Source organism: Capricornis sumatraensis, chromosome 2, assembly GCF_032405125.1.
Source record: "Capricornis sumatraensis isolate serow.1 chromosome 2, serow.2, whole genome shotgun sequence".
Classification (NCBI taxonomy): domain Eukaryota; kingdom Metazoa; phylum Chordata; class Mammalia; order Artiodactyla; family Bovidae; genus Capricornis; species Capricornis sumatraensis.
The window spans coordinates 85,801,398-85,821,306 of NC_091070.1; the positions used below are offsets into that span (position 1 = coordinate 85,801,398).

At 36.0% G+C, this 19,909-nt stretch overlaps 1 protein-coding gene across 1 annotated transcript in view; it reads right to left on the reverse strand.

Moving 5' to 3' along the window:
• PIAS1 (protein inhibitor of activated STAT 1) overlaps positions 1-19,909 on the reverse strand; it is a 125,708-nt gene that overhangs the window by 44,042 nt on the left and 61,757 nt on the right. The window contains exon 3 of the mRNA XM_068964770.1: positions 161-245. Within this exon, the coding sequence (XP_068820871.1) occupies positions 161-245 (85 nt within the window). The remainder of the gene's footprint in view (positions 1-160; positions 246-19,909) is intronic.

The following is a 19,909-nucleotide window of genomic DNA, read 5'->3' on the forward strand; positions in this document are numbered from 1 at the left end:
ATATTAACAGTTCTTATGGTAACTAACACTCTAATAATTTTTTCAGTACTAATACTTGCATGACAATAATACTCACTCCTGAATATACTGTTTCAAAAAGTCACTTATTACAGACAAAACTACAAGGTCAAACTACAAGTTACACTCAAAGACAACTTACATGGAACTACTGATCTGCTGCACTTGTTGTGGTGTCAAGGCAAATGCAAAACAGGTTTCTCGAAAGCGCTGACTGTTGTCTGATGCTAAAGAAGAAAAGAATTATATTTTTTAATTACCTTCAAAATCATCAATATGGAACACAATAGCAAACAGAACAAAAACTGTAACCATTCACAAGCCTTTAATTAACTAGGATGGATGCTAGCTTTTAGATAACAAGTCAATTATGGCATTTGAAAAATAAGATATGTGCTAAGTGTCTGATCATAGACCTCTGCATCTAAAAAGGACATGTATAAAAACATGCTGATATTAATTTTAGTTAAAACAATACAAAGCCATTTAAAGATATATGTTTTTTGAGCTAAGTAACAAATATATACATACACCTTGAGATCTGCATGGGTGAGACAACAGTTGGACTTGAAGGCAAATTAAGAATTTTATCAACCCCCCCAACTAACTATACCACAAAATTTTTATAAAATAAATATCATATATGATTTGTCCTATCCTTAGATGAACAGACCTCAAAATATGCCTGTGGTTACTATCTCAAAGGAGGAAAGAAGTTACAAGAAGAAGGGAAAGAAGGGAATAGAGAGAAGAGGAAGGAAGGAGAGGTGAGGAAAGAAAAGAATATATTTTGAAATCAGTGGTAAATATCTTTCTTGTTTGCTATATTTCTGCACTAAATGATTGTTGAATGAAGGAAAGACTGAAAATGAAGGAATAGCAAATTAAATTATTTAAACTGTCCTTTTCCAGGATAATTTTCTAGAACAAATGGATCACTTTCAATACCAAAGGATTCCCAGTCTGCGGGCCACTTTAACTGGTGCAGAAAAAGTAGCTGAAGTTAGCCATTTCTTACCTGCAAGCAACACTTCCTCCAAAACTACCACCAAACACAAATGTCCAAAAAAGCTGCACAAATGAATGAGAAAGGAATCCAAAAGAGTACTGTTGGATCTACAATTTCAAGTCAATGACCAACCTACACAGCATATTGAAAAGCAGAGACATTACTTTGCCAACAAAGGTCCGTCTAGTCAAGGCTATGGTTTTTCCAGTGGTCATGTATGGATGTGAGAGTTGGATTGTGAAGAAGGCTGAGCGCCCAAGAATTGATGCTTCTGAACTGTGGTATTGGAGAAGACTCTTGAGAGTCCCTTGGGCAGCAAGGAGGTCCAACCAGTCCATTCTGAAGGAGATCGGTCTTGGGTGTTCTCTGGAAGGAATGATGCTAAGGCTGAAAGTCCAGTACTTTGGCCACCTCATGCGAAGAGTTGACTCATTGGAAAAGACTGATGCTGGGAGGGATTGGGGGCAGGAGGAGAAGGGGACAACAGAGGATGAGATGGCTGGATGGCATCACCGACTCGATGGACATGAGTTTGATTGAACTCCAGGAGTTGGTGATGGACAGGGAGGCCTGGCGTGCTGTGATTCACGGGGTTGCAAAGAGTCGGACACGACTGAGCAACTGAACTGAACTGAACTGATAGGAGTATCTCTTCACGTCTACATTTGTATTTCTGCTTTCTGTGATCTGGGAAGTTTTTTTTCTTAAAAATTAATTATTTTCATCAGAGGCTAATTACTTTAAAATATTGTGGTGGTTTTTGCCACACATTAACATGAATCAGCCAGGGGTATACATGTGTCCTCCATCCTGAACCCCTCTCCCAACTCCCTCCCCATCCCATCCCTCTGGGTCATCCCAGTGCACCGGCCCTGAGCGCCCTGTCTCATGCATTGAATCTGGACTGGCGATCTATTTCACATATGGTAATATACATGTTTCAATGCTATTCTCTCAAATCATTCCCCACTTACCTTCTCCCATAAAGTCCAAAAGTTTGTTCTTTACATTTGTGTCTCTTTTGCTGTTGCGCGTATAGGGTCATCGTCATCATCTTTCTAAATTCCATATACATGCATTAGTATACTGTATTGGTGTTTTTCTGACTTATTTCACTCTGTATAATAGGCTCCAGTTTCATCCACCTCATTAGAACTGATTCAAATGCATTCTTTTTAATAGCTGATTAATACTTCATTGTGTATATGTACCACAGCTTTCTTATCCATTCATCTGCTGATGGACATCTAGGTTGCTTCCATGTCCTGGCTATTATAAACAGTGCTGCGATGAACATTGGGGTACACGTGTCTCTTTCACTTCTGGTTTCCTCGGCGTGTATGACCAGCAGTGGCATTGCTGGGTTGTATGGCAGTTCTGTTTCCAGTTTTTTAAGGAATCTCCACACTGTTCTCCATAGTGGCTGTACTAGTTTGTATTCTCACCAAAGGTGTAAGAGGGTTCCCTTTTCACCACACCCTGTCCAGCATTTATTGCTTGTAGACTTTTGGATCGCAGCCATTCAGACCGGCATGAGATGGCACCTCATTGTGGTTTTGATTTGCATTTCTCTGATAATGAGTGATGTTGAGCATCTTTTCAAGTGTTTGTTAGCCATCTGTATGTCTTCTTTGGAGAAATGTCTGTTTAGTTCTTTGGTCCATTTTTTGATTGGGTTGCTTATTTTTTTGCATGAGCTGCTTGTATATTTTTGAGATTAACTCTTTGTCCATTGCTTCATTTGCTATTATTTTCTCCCATTCTGAAGGCTGTCTTTTCACCTTGCTTATAGTTTCCTTTGTTGTACAAATGCTTTTAAGTTTAATTAGGTCCCATTTGTTTATTTTTTGCTTTTATTTCCATTACTCTGGGAGGTGGGTCATAGAAGATCCTGCTGTGATTTATGTCAGGGAGTGTTTTGCCTATGTTGGCAAAGTTTTTTCTTAAAGACTCTATCCGCAAGAAACAGTTAAGATAACCAGAAAGCTATCTTAATTATGAAATATCAACTTGGCAAAAAGCAGATAACCAAGGACCAGAATGTAGAAAAGCAAACAGTTTCCTCTTTCAGGCAATGAAAGTAACTTCTTTGTTTCTGACTTAGGATATGTCTCTCTCAAAATTTTAGTCCAGTAGGCTTGGCCTGATTTAGATTTCTGGCTCTGTTGTAAAACAGTACTAAAATAAGTTTCCAAGTATCAAAAATAATATTATTCTCTAGGCAAAATTTCAGATTCTTTTAGAATATATGAGTACAGTAAGTTCTGGACACACACACACAGACTTAGAAAAGATAGAACTAAAATAACGAGGTTGCTTTTTGAGCCACACATAGAAATCAGGTTTATTTCTTAATAGTAACCCCTTTATATCCTCTTATATATATATTAATAGTAGACTGAACTGTTCACAGGATTATTAACTGGCTACCTGGAAAACCATCTTTCATACTATTTGATTTTCAGGTTTAATTTTGTTATGAATGCCAGTGAATTTATAGTTTTGGTCTTAGGTAACAGACCATTCAAAATTTCTTCTAAAAGTTAATTAAGCTATCATTATTCCTTTCAGAAAAATTCAGGCCAAACAGAATCATGGAATCTTATACTGAAAAGTAAGCCTTACCAATCATCCAAAACAATGACCTCCAATGTTGAGGATACGCATCTAGGAGATGCATAGGTTTTCCATAAAATCTAATTCACAAAAATATCTAAAATTTTATGTCAAATCTTGTATCATGCTAAATTATTTTTCTGAAAGGGTACAAATGATCAAATGAGCTTGCAGACCACTGATCTAAATTCAAATTCTAAATTCAAATTTAGGAATTCAACATTCCTTCCCATTCTTCCATTTATATACTTTGAAACATTTTAGAGATGAGGGAAGAGTGGTCATTACTCTTGTCAGACAGAAGATGACTAGTGATGTACAGTGTAATTATAAGAAAGCTTGCAGCCAAACAGAGTAGCAAGTATAGTGGGAGAGAGATGAGATCACACAGACATGGATTTGAAACAGGTTTTACCACTTATTTGCCATGTGACCTTAGGTACAGTTTTCTCCAATACTTCAACATACACAAACACAAAAACCCTCATAGGATTATTTTAAATATAAATATAAATGAGGTAAGATATTTAAAAAGCACCAATTTCCTTTTCTGTCTCCCTTTCTCCTTATGACCTTACACTGAATCAAAACATAATGCTCTAACTCCCACCCACTGATGTCATATAGTATAGCCAGTTACAGGCACTCTTCAAATATTTTAGATAGCAGTAATGTGCCCCGCTCTCTCCATTGACTATTTCCACTGTATTTCAGGCAAGATTTCAGAATTACTCACCATTCTGATCTTTCTCCTCCAGACATACACCAGACTATCACACTTTTTAAAGTGACAGCACTGAACACACTCTTTGTCATAGCATATATTATTTTTCCCAAATATTTGCTGCCCCTCTGTACTGACCCCTTCCCCAAAGGAGGATTATGACACAGTGTCACTGTTGCCTTGGTCAATGAAATATGAGTGGAAGTGTACCACTTCAGAGCAGATCTTTAAGACCTGTCCACATCTTTCCTTCTAGTCTACCTTGATTCTAAAGTGGAGAGAACACAGAGCAGAGCCACAGTCAATTCACAGATAATAAGTAGCGTAAGTGAAAAATAAATCTTAGTTGTTTGCCGCTGAAATTTATGATTGCTTTTAAAAGCTGACTGACATTATTCCAAATGTCACTTGACAAGAACAATATTTCTATCAACAACTGCAATATACTATTAATCCACACAACCACCATAAACAAAGCTTTTCTCAGATTTAGAAATTGAGGTTCTGAGTAGTTATGTAACTGTCAAGGCCTCATACTAGGTAAGGAGAACCCAAATTAGAACTCAGATCTACACACTTCCAAAGCCCATGCTCTTCTCATAACATAGGACTATTAGCTTCCCGATCTAAGTACTGTACTTCTATTAAGTACAGACTAGCATTATATTTGATCACAGAAAACAGGAAGTTTCCCACTATACCCTCATAACTGCTTGTCATTTCTACATATTTCTTACCACTTAAATTATACATATAATTTGAAAGCTTGCTTTAAAAAAACTACTCATCACATTTTCAATTATAATCTCTATTACCATATTTAATTATTGCATTGTATTCTATCTATGGGGTATATGAAAACTGTAATTACTCGTTTGATTAGCCATTTAGGTTTCTTTAAGTTTTCATTATTTGAAAACAACTCTGTATACAGGATTTATAAGTTCGCTTTTTGGAAAGAGGGGTGTAGTTATTATTTTCTTTGGATCAATTCCCAGATGTAGGTTTTCTGGGTCAAAAGGTATTGAGATCTTTTAAAATGAATTTTATCACAAGAGTAGTTTTCAAATGCTTGTAACACTATATATATATAGTGTATATATATAGTGTATATATATAGTGTATATATATATAGTGTGTGTGTATATATATGTATATATATATATACACACACATATATGTGTGTGTATACATATATATATACACACACACTATATGAAAGACCATTACCAATTTGTGCATCTACTTATTGCATTTTACTCTGGCCTGCCTGGGAGTTGCTGTTAATTTAATGGGTAGGTCTGTGTAACTCCTTAGTAGTTTAAATTGTATCAAAAATGTTTTTCCTGTTTTCAACTTCCTATTTAGTTAATTGCCCAATCTTGTCCTATGCCTATTTTTACATTTGCATAGAGTTTCATATATTAAAAAAATATTAACCTTGGAAATTTGCTGAAAATATTTCCCCTTGTCTGTTATATTTTTTCATTTTGGCAATATTTTTGGATAATTCAAAGTTAAGTTTTATGTCATCTTATCTGTCAATCACTTCCTTTGTTAATTTGTGTTGTTTCCCTCCTTAGGTTCATTCAGTACACAATTCATTTCTTTGGCTTGTTGTTTCCATGTAATTATCAATCCATCTGGAACATATTTTAATATGTAATATTTTTTAAAATATAAATTTTTGTTTCTCCAAATTGCTTAGTTATACTAACACTATTTATTAAATAATCTTTCTACCTTATGGATATGTGTGCTTCCTTTATCACATATTAAATCCTTATATCCAACATGTTCCATTTCCAGGCTATTTTCTCATTGGTCTTCTTTATCCTGGTGCTGGCACCCTATGTTTTTAACTGTTACAGTTTCACTATGTTTTGATATCTTCTATTAGGTTTCTCTCCATTTATTCTTTTTTCAGAACTTTAACATCAACTCAAATGTTTTATCAAGATGAACTTCTGAATCCTTTTGTCATGATTCTCAAAGTTCAATGGTATTTTGAGTAAAATTATACCCATGACTTATTTTAAGAGCTGATATCTTTATATCTTTAATCTTTCTATGCTGGAGTACTGTACCTGTGTCCATTTATTCATATCCTTATGGTTTTACCATTTTTATCATCGGATTCCCAGGTAAAGAATATGCCTGCCAATGCAGGAGGTACAGGTTCAACCCCTGGGTCAATAAGATCCCCTGGAGGAGGGATAGCAACCCACTCCAGTATTATCACTGGGAAAATCCCACGGACAGAGAAATCTGGCGGGCTACAGTCCATGGGGCCACAAAGAGTCGGACACAACTGAGCACACATGAATGCATTTTTATCATAAAAATTAGTCACATAGTTTCCATTAAGATTATTCTTACACAAACTATCAATCAATAGGAGAATGACTAGGCATTCATGTAACAGAACACTCTAACAAAAAAAAAAAAAAGAGAGAGGACAATCAACACCAGAAGCTACTTTCTTTTGAAGATCAATAAAACTGATAAACCTCTAGCAATACTACTAAGGAAAAGAAGAAAAGACACAAATAAGAATAAAAAACATGAAGTGACATCACTACAGAGTTTATAGATAATAAAAACATATAAAAGAATATCACGAACACCTTTCAGACTAGAACTGACAACTTTAAAACTCTTGCCCCTAAATTAAAAAGAGAATATTTCTCAACTCATTCCATGAAGAGAGTATTACTAAAGTACCAAAACAAGACAAATACATTGAAAGAAAACTACCACTGTTGCTTCTCATGAACATAAATACAAACATTCATGACACAACTTTAGCAAATCAAATCCAATCATATTAAAGTTAAAAAATGACTATATGACTATACTACATGACTATGTTTAAAAAAGGGTAACATATCATAACCAACAGAGACTTATCCCAAGAATGCAGGGTTGGTTCAACATTCAAGTCACTAGGTTAACAAACTAAAGAAGAAACAACATAATACCATTTCAATAGATATAGAAAAAGCATCTGACAAAAATTCAACATTCTTGATTTTTAAAAAAACTTACAGCAAACCAAGTATAAAAGTGAACTTTCTCAACCCAATAAATGATTTCTATGAAAAATCTATAGTCAACATTATACTTAAAGATGAAAGACTAAAGAATTAGAAACAAGGCAATGATATCCATTTATCAGTTCTATTCAGCAATATACTGGCAATTCTTGTCAGTGCAATAAAGCAAGAAAAAGAAATAAAAAACATCAGGATTGGAAAGTAACTAAAATCATCTATCCACAGACAATATGATGATCTATGTAGAAAATCTCACAGAACCTACCAAAAGGTATTAGAATAAGTGAGTTCAGTAAGGTAACAATAAAATATAAAAACCTGTGTTATTTCTCTAAATTAGCAGCAAACAGTAAGAAATTGAAATTTTAAAAACACATTTATAGTAGCATCCCCTCAAAATGAAATACTTAGGGGTAAATCTGACAAAAGAGGCGCTAGACCTGTGCAGTGAAAAACGCTAAATAATGCTCAGAAAAATTAAGGACCAAAACAAATGAAGAGACAGTGTTTATGGATCAGAAGACTCAATTCTGTTAAGATATCAGTTGTTTCAAACTGATCTACAGATTCAATGTAATCTAATCAAAATCCTAGCTAGTTTTTGCTGTTTTTTTTCTTTTAAAGAAATTGACACGGTGCTTCTAAACTTCACATGGAAATGCAAAATACCTAGAAGAGTTAAAACAACTCTGAAAAAGAACAAAGCTAGAGGACTAACCGGAGAAGGCAATGGCAGCCCACTCCAGTACTCTTGCTTGCCTGGAAAATCATTTCCATGGGCAGAGGAGCCTGGTGAGCTTCAGTCCATGGGGTCGCTAAGAGTCGGAAATGATTGGGAGACTTCACTTTCTCTTTTCACTTTGATGCACTGGAGAAGGAAATGGCAACCCACTCCAGTGTTCTTGCCTGGAGAATCCCGGGAACAGGGGAGCCTGGAGGGCTGCCATCTATGGGGTCGCACAGAATCAGACATGACTGAAGCGACTTAGCAGCAGCAGCAGCAGAGGACTAACACCACTTGATTTCAAAACTTATCATAAAGATACAGTAAGACACTGTAAGACACTGTGATGCTGGTGTTAAGATTAAAAAAACAGATCTATGGAGCAGAGTAGAGAATCTTGAAATATACCCACATATATATGAACAACTGATTTTTGACAAAGGCACAAAGGCAATTTAGTTGGAAAAGAATAGTCTTTTCAATGAATGGTTGCCAGAACAACTGGAAAACCATATGCAGTGGGGGGAAAAGTGCTTTGAATCATACAGCACACCATATGTAAAAATTAACACAAAGTAGATCATAAATAACAACAGAGAAAATGGTAGAGTAGGAAGCTCCAGGAGTTACCCCCTCCTCCAAAACAACCATTAAGCTGGAGAAATTTTTTTAAAAGATCAGAATTAATGATTTCAGAACTTTAAACCTGATCAGACACTTCAGAGCGACCAGGAGGAATGCCTGATGAAGAGACTGTCGAATATGTTGAGAGGGCTATGTGAGAGATCTAGCAATCATCCCCTATTCCTCGGCCCCACCATAGCTGTAGGGACTGTGACTTGCCATCTATTACAAGACTTAAAGAGGTGTACACACTTTTCACACCTTAGGAGGGGGCAGGGTGAGAGCGTTATTGGCTATTTGTAGAAATCTCTGTCAGATCACAGGCTGACTGAAGAGAAATGGCAGAGAAACTTCACAGACCACACCAAAGGAATACAGCTAGCTCCAGCTTATCCCTGAGGGTCACTAAGTTGCTGACAACCTCTTTGAACTCTGCGTCCACCTTCTCAAATCCATGAAAATCATCAACAAACTGTGGGAAAAGGTTCTTCCAAATTCCATTCATGATGACAGCTGAAACCTCAGGCCGAGCAAAGTCAATGGGATTTATGGCCTTGTAGATGTTATATTCCTTCCAAAATTGTTGCAAGACTGTTCCTGATTCATCTCTCGCCTTTACTGCCTGATGAAAACTGTGACACAAATAGTATTTCTTGTTAAGTCCCTGGTTCATGCTGAGACGTAGTACTTGGTGGCAGATGCACCTCTTTGACGTTGGCGTGAAAGTCATCCATGAACAGGGCCTGGAGCACTGTTGAGCAGCAAAAGAATTTTGAATGGGACATCCTTCTCCAGGCAATATTTCTCTACCTCCAGGATAAAGTGGTGGAAAAAGCAGTCCTGGAAAATGGCCTGTGCACCCAGGCTTTGGGGTTACTCTTTCATACAACAGGAAGAGAGTCCTTCGCTATGTTTTTAAGGGTTCTTGGGTTCTCTGTACGATAAACCAAGAAAGGCTTCAGCTTCACATAGCTGCAACCATTGCCACCAAACAAGAGTTAGCCTATCCTTTGCTGCTATATAGCATGGCATCAACTTTCCCTACTTACTGATATAACTTTGGTCTGGATCCTCTTCCAGTATAGTCCTGTCTCATCCACATAAAAAGACCTGTTCAGGTAAATACTTGCCTTCACCAATAATAGCTTTTAGGGTTTCAGGAAATTCCCAGGCAGCTACCGTATCTGCAACGGCTGCCTCACCACTTACTTTTACACTGTGAAGGCTGGCTCTAGCCTTTAACTGGTGAAATCAGCCATGTTGTTCACTTGGTAAGTCATGTCCGAATCTTTGCAACCCCATGGACTGCAGCACACCAGGGTTCCCTGTCTTTCCCAGCCATGGATGGCATTAAAAGATGCACCCTCTGATTTCTCACCATGTTTTTACTTCAAGTCTTCATAAAGACTTTGAGCTTTCATTAACTCAGCATTAAGCTGAGCTGGAACTCAGTACTAAGGCTGATCTTGCATTCACACACTGAGAAGTTTCTCTATCTCCTCCATTGCTTTTCCATGCTTCTTCAATATTATTGTCAAGATCACCAGCACAGCAGACTTCACATGTTCCATGATCTTCTCCATGTTCTTTAGAATTGGGCCTATGCTTGAATGATTCATGTTATAGGAACAAGTGATATCTACCATCTTTTTACTTCACTGCACTCAATTATTTTCATTTTTGTTTCCCTTGTTATCACCTGGTACTTCTGAGCACTATCAGCTACATCACCACTGCTTTTACACTTGCTTCTGGACATCCTGGGCTTGATATAAAGATACGTACTACTGTATTCTATACAGTAAAGTACATAAAAACACAACAGTTTGTAGAGGAAGCACGCACTTGACAACGTATGCCAGACACGTGAACTAACTTACGTGACTGGACATGCAAACGTACATTCTCATCTTTGAAAGTTCACAACTTGAGGTTCATATGTAGGGGACTTACTGTACACAAAACCAGAACCACTTCAAACTGACTAGGATGGCTATAATTAAAAACAAAACAGAAAATAACAAGAGTTGGTGAGGATACGGAAAAACTGGAACCCTTCATACACTGATGCAGATGCTCTGGAAAACAATCTGGCAGCTCCCCCAAGAGTAAACCACAGAATTATCATAAGATTCAGTAACTCCACTTTTACGTATATACTACAGCAAAGAAATGAAAACAAGGACTCAGACACCCAAATGCCAGTGTCCATGACAGCTTTATTCACAATAGCCAAAAGGTAAAACGGTGTCCATCAACAGATGAATGGATAAACAAAATGTGGTTTATCTGTACCACAGAATATATTATTCAGCCATTAAAAGGATAAACTTCTGACACATGCTACAACATGGATGAACCTTGAAAATACTAAGTTGAAATAAGGCAGACACAAAAGGGTAAATATTATATGATTCCATGTATGTATCTAGATTAGGCAAATTGATAGAGATCCAAAGTAGATTAGGGGTTCCTAGTGGGTGTAGGGAAGGAGGAATGGGAAATTACTGCTCAATGGCTACAAAATTACTGCTCAATGGCTACAAAATTACTGCTCAGGGTGATATAAATTTGGAAATGTAGTTATAATCATTGAACAACATTGTAAATATAATGAAACACACTGAATTATATACTTTAAAAATGATAAAATGACAAATTTAATTTATATTATATACATTGTGTGTGCTCAGTTGTGTCCGAATCTTGGCGACGCCATGGACTGCAGTCCACCAGCCTCCGTCCATGAAATTTGTCAGGCAAGAATATTGGAATGGGTTGCTATTTCCTATTCCAGGGGATCATCCTGACCCAGGGATCCAACCTGCGTCTCTTGTGTCTCCTGAATCGCCAGGTGGATTTCTTTACCTCTGTACCACCTGGGAAAGCCCTATATTATTACAATAAAAAGATTAACAGGTCCTAGACCTAAATGAAAAACCTAAAACTACAAAATATATAGAAGAACACATAAAAGAAAATTTTTTGTGATCTTGGATTAAGTAAAGGCTTCTATTTTTTAGAATGTATTTTATTGTAGTTGATTTACACGTTGTTTTAATTTTGGCTGTACAGCAAAATGATTTAGTTATACATATATGTACTTATTTTTCATATTCTTTTCCCTTATGGTTTATCACAGGACACTTTATTCCCTGTGCTATTCAGTAAGACCTTTTTTTTTTTAAGCCATTCTATGTATAATAGTTTGCAGCTGCTAATCCCAAAGTCCCAGTCCAGGAGTAAGTTGAGAGTACAGATTTCTTTAGAGATACAGTCCCAAAGTACAATGTTTTTTTTAACTGATGAACTGAACTTCATAAAAATTAAGAACTTATGCTCTTGGAAAGACACTGTTAAAAAGAAATGAAAAGAGAAGCCACAGACTGGGAGAAAATATTTAAAACTCACATAACCATTAAGACTTGCAGCCAGAATATATAAAGAACTCTACATAAAGTCACCAACAAAAAAGCAAACAACATAACAAAATTTACAATGTGAAAAGATCTAAACAGACGCCTCACCAAAGAAGATAAATATATGGATGACAAAAAAGCACATTAAAAGATGTTCAACATCCTTAGTCTGTGGGAAATGCAAATTAAAACCACAATGAGACACACACCTATTAGAATGTCTAAAGATCTTTAAAATGATAACATCAAGTGTTGACAAGGATGGAGAGCAACTGCAAAGTTCATATGCTGTAGGTGAGAATATAAAATGAACTAATACTTAAAAAAAAAGTTGAGCAGTTGCTTACTAAGTTAAATCTGTATCCACTAACCCACTCGTTCCACTAAGTAATTTATCCAAGAAAAATATAAGCATATAATCATTTGAGCCTAAATTCTGAGCCCAAATTTTTATAGCAGCTTTCTCATCAGCCAAAAATTAGAAACAACTCAAATATCTATCAATGGGTGAATGAATAGTGTTATATCCACACAATGAAATACCACTCAGCAATAAAAAGCAATAAACTATCAATACAACATAGATAAACCTTAGAATATAATCTTGAATAAGAAAAAAATCAGACCTCACTACCCACTTCAAAAAAAAAAAGATTATATATTTCACGATACCACTTATAAAAGTTTAGAAAATGCAAACTGATCTATACTGACAAAAAACATCTAATCTAGGAGCTGGGTGGGAATGGAAGGGGCAGCAGGGAGGAATTACTAATGGGATGAGAAAACTTTGGGGAGTGATAGATATGTTCATTATTTTTATTATGGTGGTAATTTCACATAGTTAAAATGTATTATATTGTACCTTTCAAGTATGTGTAGTTTATGGCACGTCAAGGATACTTACATAAAGTTGTTTAAAAAAAATAGTAACTAAAGCAAAATGATGCACACACACACCCACATGCAAAAAAAGGGCAGATGGTGAGGGGGTAAGAACAACAGAGCCATAGAGAACCTGTACCAAATTTAAGGCTCAAGTCAAGGAATAAATGCCCAGAAATTCAGAAAGAAAAACAGAAGGAAATGTCGTCCTTGATATCGAAGGAAGACAGGATTTCAAAGTGATAATGTTAAATGCTCAGAAGTCAGGATAAGAATTCAGAATTAGACTTAACTAGCAACTCATAGGTGATCTTGGCTGGACCTGTTTCAGTGGAATGTGACTGCAACAAATTCAGGTATGAATGGTTACTGATTTTAATACTTAAATATGAGATGTTTGTTTTCATAACTGCAATAAGAAATTAATATCTCAGATTTCTGAACTAATTATCATTGTTTTGAATTATTATAAGCAATCTTGAAGACCTCCCAAGTTCTATAAATTGAAATTTTGCTAAGAGTGTTTAATATGAGCATTTTCAGGATGTAGGATGAGTGTCCTGGGTAATAACTCAGCCTCTCAATGTGGCCTAAATTGTTGTATACTTGCCAGTAGCTCTTGTAGACAGTAAAAAGAGTCATTCAGATTTCCACCTTTTCTATACACCGATTTAGAGAAAGGATGAAATGTTCTAGTGGAATTACCTACAAAGATCGTGAAGGATATCTCTTGAGGATATTAAGGGCATACTATACTCAAAGGAAAAGATTTTCAATAATCTCCCCGTAAGTATTAACTTCTGTTTCAATTGTGAGAAAGAAAAGCATTGCTCATAATAAGCAGAATATAATTATCATTCAATATATAAAATGTGCAGAGAAAAGGTTAGGGTTTTAGAAACTTCATTTTTTAAAACATTGATCTATAGAACGATGAACTAAAAACAGAAAGAAGACTCATGTGGCAATTTACATAAACACATGGAAGGTAAAACCTAGATACATAAAATAAACAGTTATTGAGATTCTGATGATAGAAACACTGAGCTAATCTAAGTGGTTGTACTTTCAACTGCTCTAAAAATATTCGTTATTCCACCTCACCAGCAGAAAGAAAAGCTAAAAATAGTCATCTTTCTGTTATAGAGTATTTCTCACTGTCTTGGGGAAAGTGAAACTTATCTACAAACATCAGTCATAAAATCTTTAATGAGCATATTGGTTTACTTCAAAAACAAAAACAAAAACCTGGACAACTGGGTAATTTTTAAAAATATACCTGAAATTACATAATTTTATCATTAGGCTGCTAACTACCATTAAAACATAAGATTGCAAAAATCTGTTCCCCAATAAAAGGCATATAACAAATCATCAACAAACTTACTATCTATCTTTAATATGGGAAATACTTTAAGCAAACAAAATATAAAGATCTAAGAACATAGTCATAAAATATTAAGGTAAAAAAGGCCAAGATATAAACTCGAAATGTACAGCATAAGTAGAATTTATATATACAGATAAATATATATGCATTGAAAGATCAAAAGAGGCAGCAAAACTGATTACTTTGTAACTTAAAATTTTTTCCATATTGAGTATGTATTGCTTTTATAATAATTTGTTTTATCTTACCTAGAAACCAATATAATATCATACATACACATTAAACATACAGCTATGATGTTTTATTGCAAGATTTTAAGAATTCTAGGGTGACAAGCATTTCACAACAAAATTTGACTAAAGTTCTTTAGGGGGGACAACAAAAGCTAGACATGAATTTTTCCACTTACATAGAACAAAAAGCACTAAGAAGTGGGAAAGAACATTGGAACACGCAATTCTAATGGACTCTAGCTGTGTAAAACCCTTTGCTTTCATTTTATCACATCCTAATTGTAGGTTCCTAATAAATTCATTTTCAGTAAGCTTACTATGCTTTTCACCGTCTTTCTCCTCTGGAATTTAACTCTACCTGTCCTATTTGTCTTTATAATTTCTCAGTTTACTGAATTAGTTAGCTGGTCTCCTGCAAGACTTAGATCCAATGAGCCTATAGAGACCCCTGAATAACTTTAGAACTAAAAGTATGGTAAATATTATATCTGGTCTATCTATTCTTTCACAGGTGACAGGCCATCAGGTCCATTTAAGTCCAGTGGGGTTTAAGAAAAAAGACTGGGTCAAACCAAGCCAGTCAGCTATGAACCAAGTTTGACGCTCAATGTTTAAATGCAAAAACAGAAAAAGGAAGAAGTCTATAATTGGAAAGGTGGGTTTTTTCTTTCGCAAAAGTTTTTCATTTTCTTCTTTTTCTGATGTTGGGAATACAACCAATCTAATTTAGGAAAGTTTGGCCACCTCATGCGAAGAGTTGACTCATTGGAAAAGACCCTGATGTTGGGAGGGATTGGAGGCAGGAGGAGAAGGGGACGACAGAAGATGAGATGGCTGGATGGCATCACCGACTCGATGGATGTGAGTTTGAATAAATTCCAGGAGTTGGTGACGGACAGGGAGGCCTGATGTGCTGCAATTCATGAGGTCGCAAAGAGTCAGACATGACTGAGCAACTGAACTGAACTGGTTAGGAAAAAAAACAAAATTCTGCTACTTGAGAGCTAAAATACATTTGGAATACATTCTTCCAAGCATTCAGATGCTGCATCTGAAGCTCCAATACTTTGGTCACCTGATGCAAACACCTGACTCATTGGAAAAGACCCTGATGCTGGAAAAGACTGAAGGTAGAAGGGGGCAACAGAGGATGAGATGGTTGGATGACATCACTGATTCCATGGACATGAACTTGGACAAACTCCGGGAGAAGACAGGGGACAGGGAAGCCTGGCATGCTGCAGTCCATGGGGTCAAGAAGAGTTGCACATGACTTGGCAACTGAATAAGAACAAGCATTTCATTGTTGTGTGTATGTACATTCAAGAGTGTAATATACACAATGTTTTCCATAAAAATTGCTCTAAATACTTTTCGCAGTTAAAAATGTATAATAAAAATCTTTCCAGGTCAACAAACCTTCTGTCACGGTATGCCAGCACACAGAAATGTGGTAATTTAACCAATCACCCATTGTTAGGATATTTCAGTTGCTTTCAGTTTTCCCCTTCAGGTTGTTTCCAATTTTTCCCTTTTGCAAACTACTCCTTGATGAATCCTTTCCTCTTCCATGTTGAGTGTGTATACACATTTGTGTGATCTTTATTTCCTTAGGACATACTCTCTTAGAAAAGGAAGGGGTGGGTCAAAAGATATACATATTTTTAAAGCTTTTGTACAACTGCCCAAACTACTTCCAGAAATGCTGTTCACTTGCATAAGTAAGTGGTATATGAGAGTTCCCTGCCAACACTGGGCACTAGATGAAAAACATCTTATTGTCTTTAATTTGCATTTCTTTGGCTGCTCTAAGCTGAATACTTTTCATACCCTTTTTGGCTTTATGTTATGAGCCACTCTTTCGATGCCTCAAACCTGAGAAATGATTTGCTTTTACTGTCATAATGGTCACTGACGACCTAGATAACAGTGGTTTCTGTAGCATGGGTTAAGTGAAAATCTACTTGGAAAGGATTCATGATAGAAAAGGGAGGAAAGAAATCAAGAGACAGTGAATTGAAACACTGCTGGCAAGGAATTTTGTGGTTAAGGAAAAGAAAATGGGGGTATTGCGGGAGGGAAATTAGGAGAACAGTAGTTTGTTTTTTAAGATTGGAAAGTTAGCACAAAATTGTATATTAAAGGAATGATATGGTACGTAGGAAAAAAAAAACACTGATGACATAGGAGAGAGAAGGAAGAATTAATGAGCAATGTCCTTGAATAAGGAAGTGAATGGGATCTAAAGGACAAGTGTTAAGACTGGTCTTAGTTCAGAGATCAAAGAATTATCACATACACAGCATAGGGGCAGAGATGCAGGTAGGTGTGTATAAGTTACTTGTGATGGTGGGAACTTTTAGCAGTTAATTTTTGACTGGTTCCTTTTTCCTGGTAAAGAAGAAATAAGTGAAATCATCAGCAAAGAGAGTGGAAGAATAGCTGTGTGAGAGAAAATAGTGTGTTGTGCGAGAATAAGATTAAACAGTCATCTAGCGTGGATCAACTAGGTAACACTGTCTGACGGCTGGTTAAAACTAAGCACTTCTGTCCACACACAAATTATTTATAACAGTCTTTCATATATCAAAGATTTATAATATGATCATATGTAGTAAATATCTTCCCTTGGTTTATTTTGCTATTTAATGTAATAAAAAAAAATTTTGAGTCCTCACAATTAATGCTTTTTTCCTGAAGAAAAACTCCTTCCTAACTCCAATATTATTTAAATATTTTTATGCCACGTAATGCATATTTATTCATTTATTTAAATGCAACCTATATTCCTCTCTGACCTCACTACAGTTTCATTTTTAAGCATTTAAACCTTTAAACCATTTTGATATTATTCTGACAAGTTGGAAGGTAGGAATTTTAATTTTAGCGGTTAATTAGGTAATTCTGAACAATTTAATATCCAATTTATGCCACTAATTAGAAATTTCACTTTTATGTTGTTTTAAAGTTATATTTCTACTTCATTAACTACTTATTCAGGCATCAATTCCACAGCTTTAATTACTATACCTCTGCCATTCCTATAGGCAGTAAATTTTTAATGTCATATGCCATATGCCTCTTTTTCAAAATTCCTCTATTCTTATTTCTTCTAAATTATACTAGACATTTCAGTCATGTTACCTACCACAACTACTTTCTCTCTTAGCTGAACCTTCCCAGCCCAGGCCTTCTACCAGGAAAGCAGCTTTAGGCTGTTGTCTATACTGGACAGTCATTGACAGCAACAGGGAGCATAATTTTCCCAGGGGTAGCCTATCCACTGGCAAACCATAAAATGACTATGCCTGAAGGAATTCATCCATTAGCAACATATTAACTAAAATCAATTCAAACTAGCTTCTTTCAGGATTTGGAGTGTGGACACAGAAAATCTCCAAAAGCTACCTGCTGTGAGAGGCAAACAAAATAGATGCTTAGAAAGAAGAGGTGCCACAGAAGGAGAGAATAAACGTAAGCATACAAAGTACATTATCATTAACTTTCTATTCTGGTTTTAATTCTTATAAAGCCTCACAATAAACCTTTCTGAGGTGGCCTGAAGTATTACCCTTTGCTGCAATCAAAAAAACTACAACACAAAGGAAAGCTGAAAGTCATTCGATAAAGCACTCTTTCTCTTCCCTTCACTCCCTTCTCTATTAAATTGGATTTATAAGTACAACTACACTAAATTTATTGAGAACAGACATCTTTCAAAGGACTGTGTTTTTCTATATAAAGTCTTCGTGGAGTCATAAACATTTTTCCTTCTAACAAATCCTGTAAATTTGATGAGTATTCCTTTATATTTTTTTTCTTGCTGTTGTTGCATGAGATTTTGCTTCAATTTTCTAACTAGTTTTTTTTTCCTAACTAGTTCTTGTGTGGGCCATGAGAATATACCATGAGCTGTTCTTGAGGGAAAAGGGTTCCATGTTCAAAGAATTTTGGGAATTGTTGCATAAAACATATCTTACTTAGAGATTCATAGAGTACATTATTATATTTAAAACCCCAAGAAATTCTGCAATAACAAAGTTTTACAAAATTTAAGTTTCCAAAATTAATGGGAGACAGTCACAGAACGCCTACTGACATGCCACGGAACCAGTATCTAACAACCACATTTTGTAAAACAGTACTACAAAAGCTAGTAGACATTTCTTGTATTCAGCAGCTTCCATTCCCCCAAAAGATATTTTTATTTGTGACTTTCTTCCAGTCTCAGAATGGAGCATATGATCAAAGTCTAGGCTGAAAGTACACTGCATTCCCCTGCAGGGTTGATCGGTCAAGGGTGGGACATGGCATTTAAAGTAGTTAAATCATACTGAACCTCATGACTTTTTCCTGGGAATACTGGGACAAAGACTTTTTCTCTTTTGGGCTAGATTTGAATCTGGAAGGATTCCAGGAACTGCTGGGAACTACATAATGACTAAAAAAAAGGAAACCAACAGCAAGGAAGCAAGCGTCACAAAATAACATGAAACAGATTTGTTACACAAACATTCGTTCAACAATATTTATTGAGCATATGCTGTGAAAGTGCTGCACTCAATATGCCAGCAAGTTTGGAAAACTCAGCAGTGGCCACAGGACTGGAAAAGGTCAGTTTTCATTCCAATTCCAAAGAAAGGCAATGCCAAAGAATGCTTAAACTACCGCACATTTGCACTCATCTCACGTGCTAGTAAAGTAATGCTCAAAATCTCCAAGCTAGACTTCAGCAATATGTGAACCGTGAACTCCCTGATGTTCAAGCTGGGTTTAGAAAAGGCAGAGGAACCAGAGATCAAATTGCCAACATCCGTTGGATCATGGAAAAAGCAAGAGAGTTCCAGAAAAACATCTATTTCTGCTTTATTGACTATGCCAAAGCCTGTGACTGTGTGGATCACAATAAACTGTGGAAAATTCTTCAAGAGATGGGAATACCAGACCACCTAACCTGCTTCTTGAGAAATCTGTATGCAGGTCAGGAAGCAACAGTTAGAACTGGACATGGAACAACAGACTGGTTCCAAATAGGAAAAGGAGTACGTCAAGGCTGTGTATTGTCACCCTGCTTATTTAACTTCTATGCAGAGTACATCATGAGAAACGCTGGACTGGAAGAAACACAAGCTGGAATCAAGATTGCCGGGGGAAATATCAATAACCTCAGATACGCAGATGACACCACCCTTATGGCAGAAAGTGAAGAGG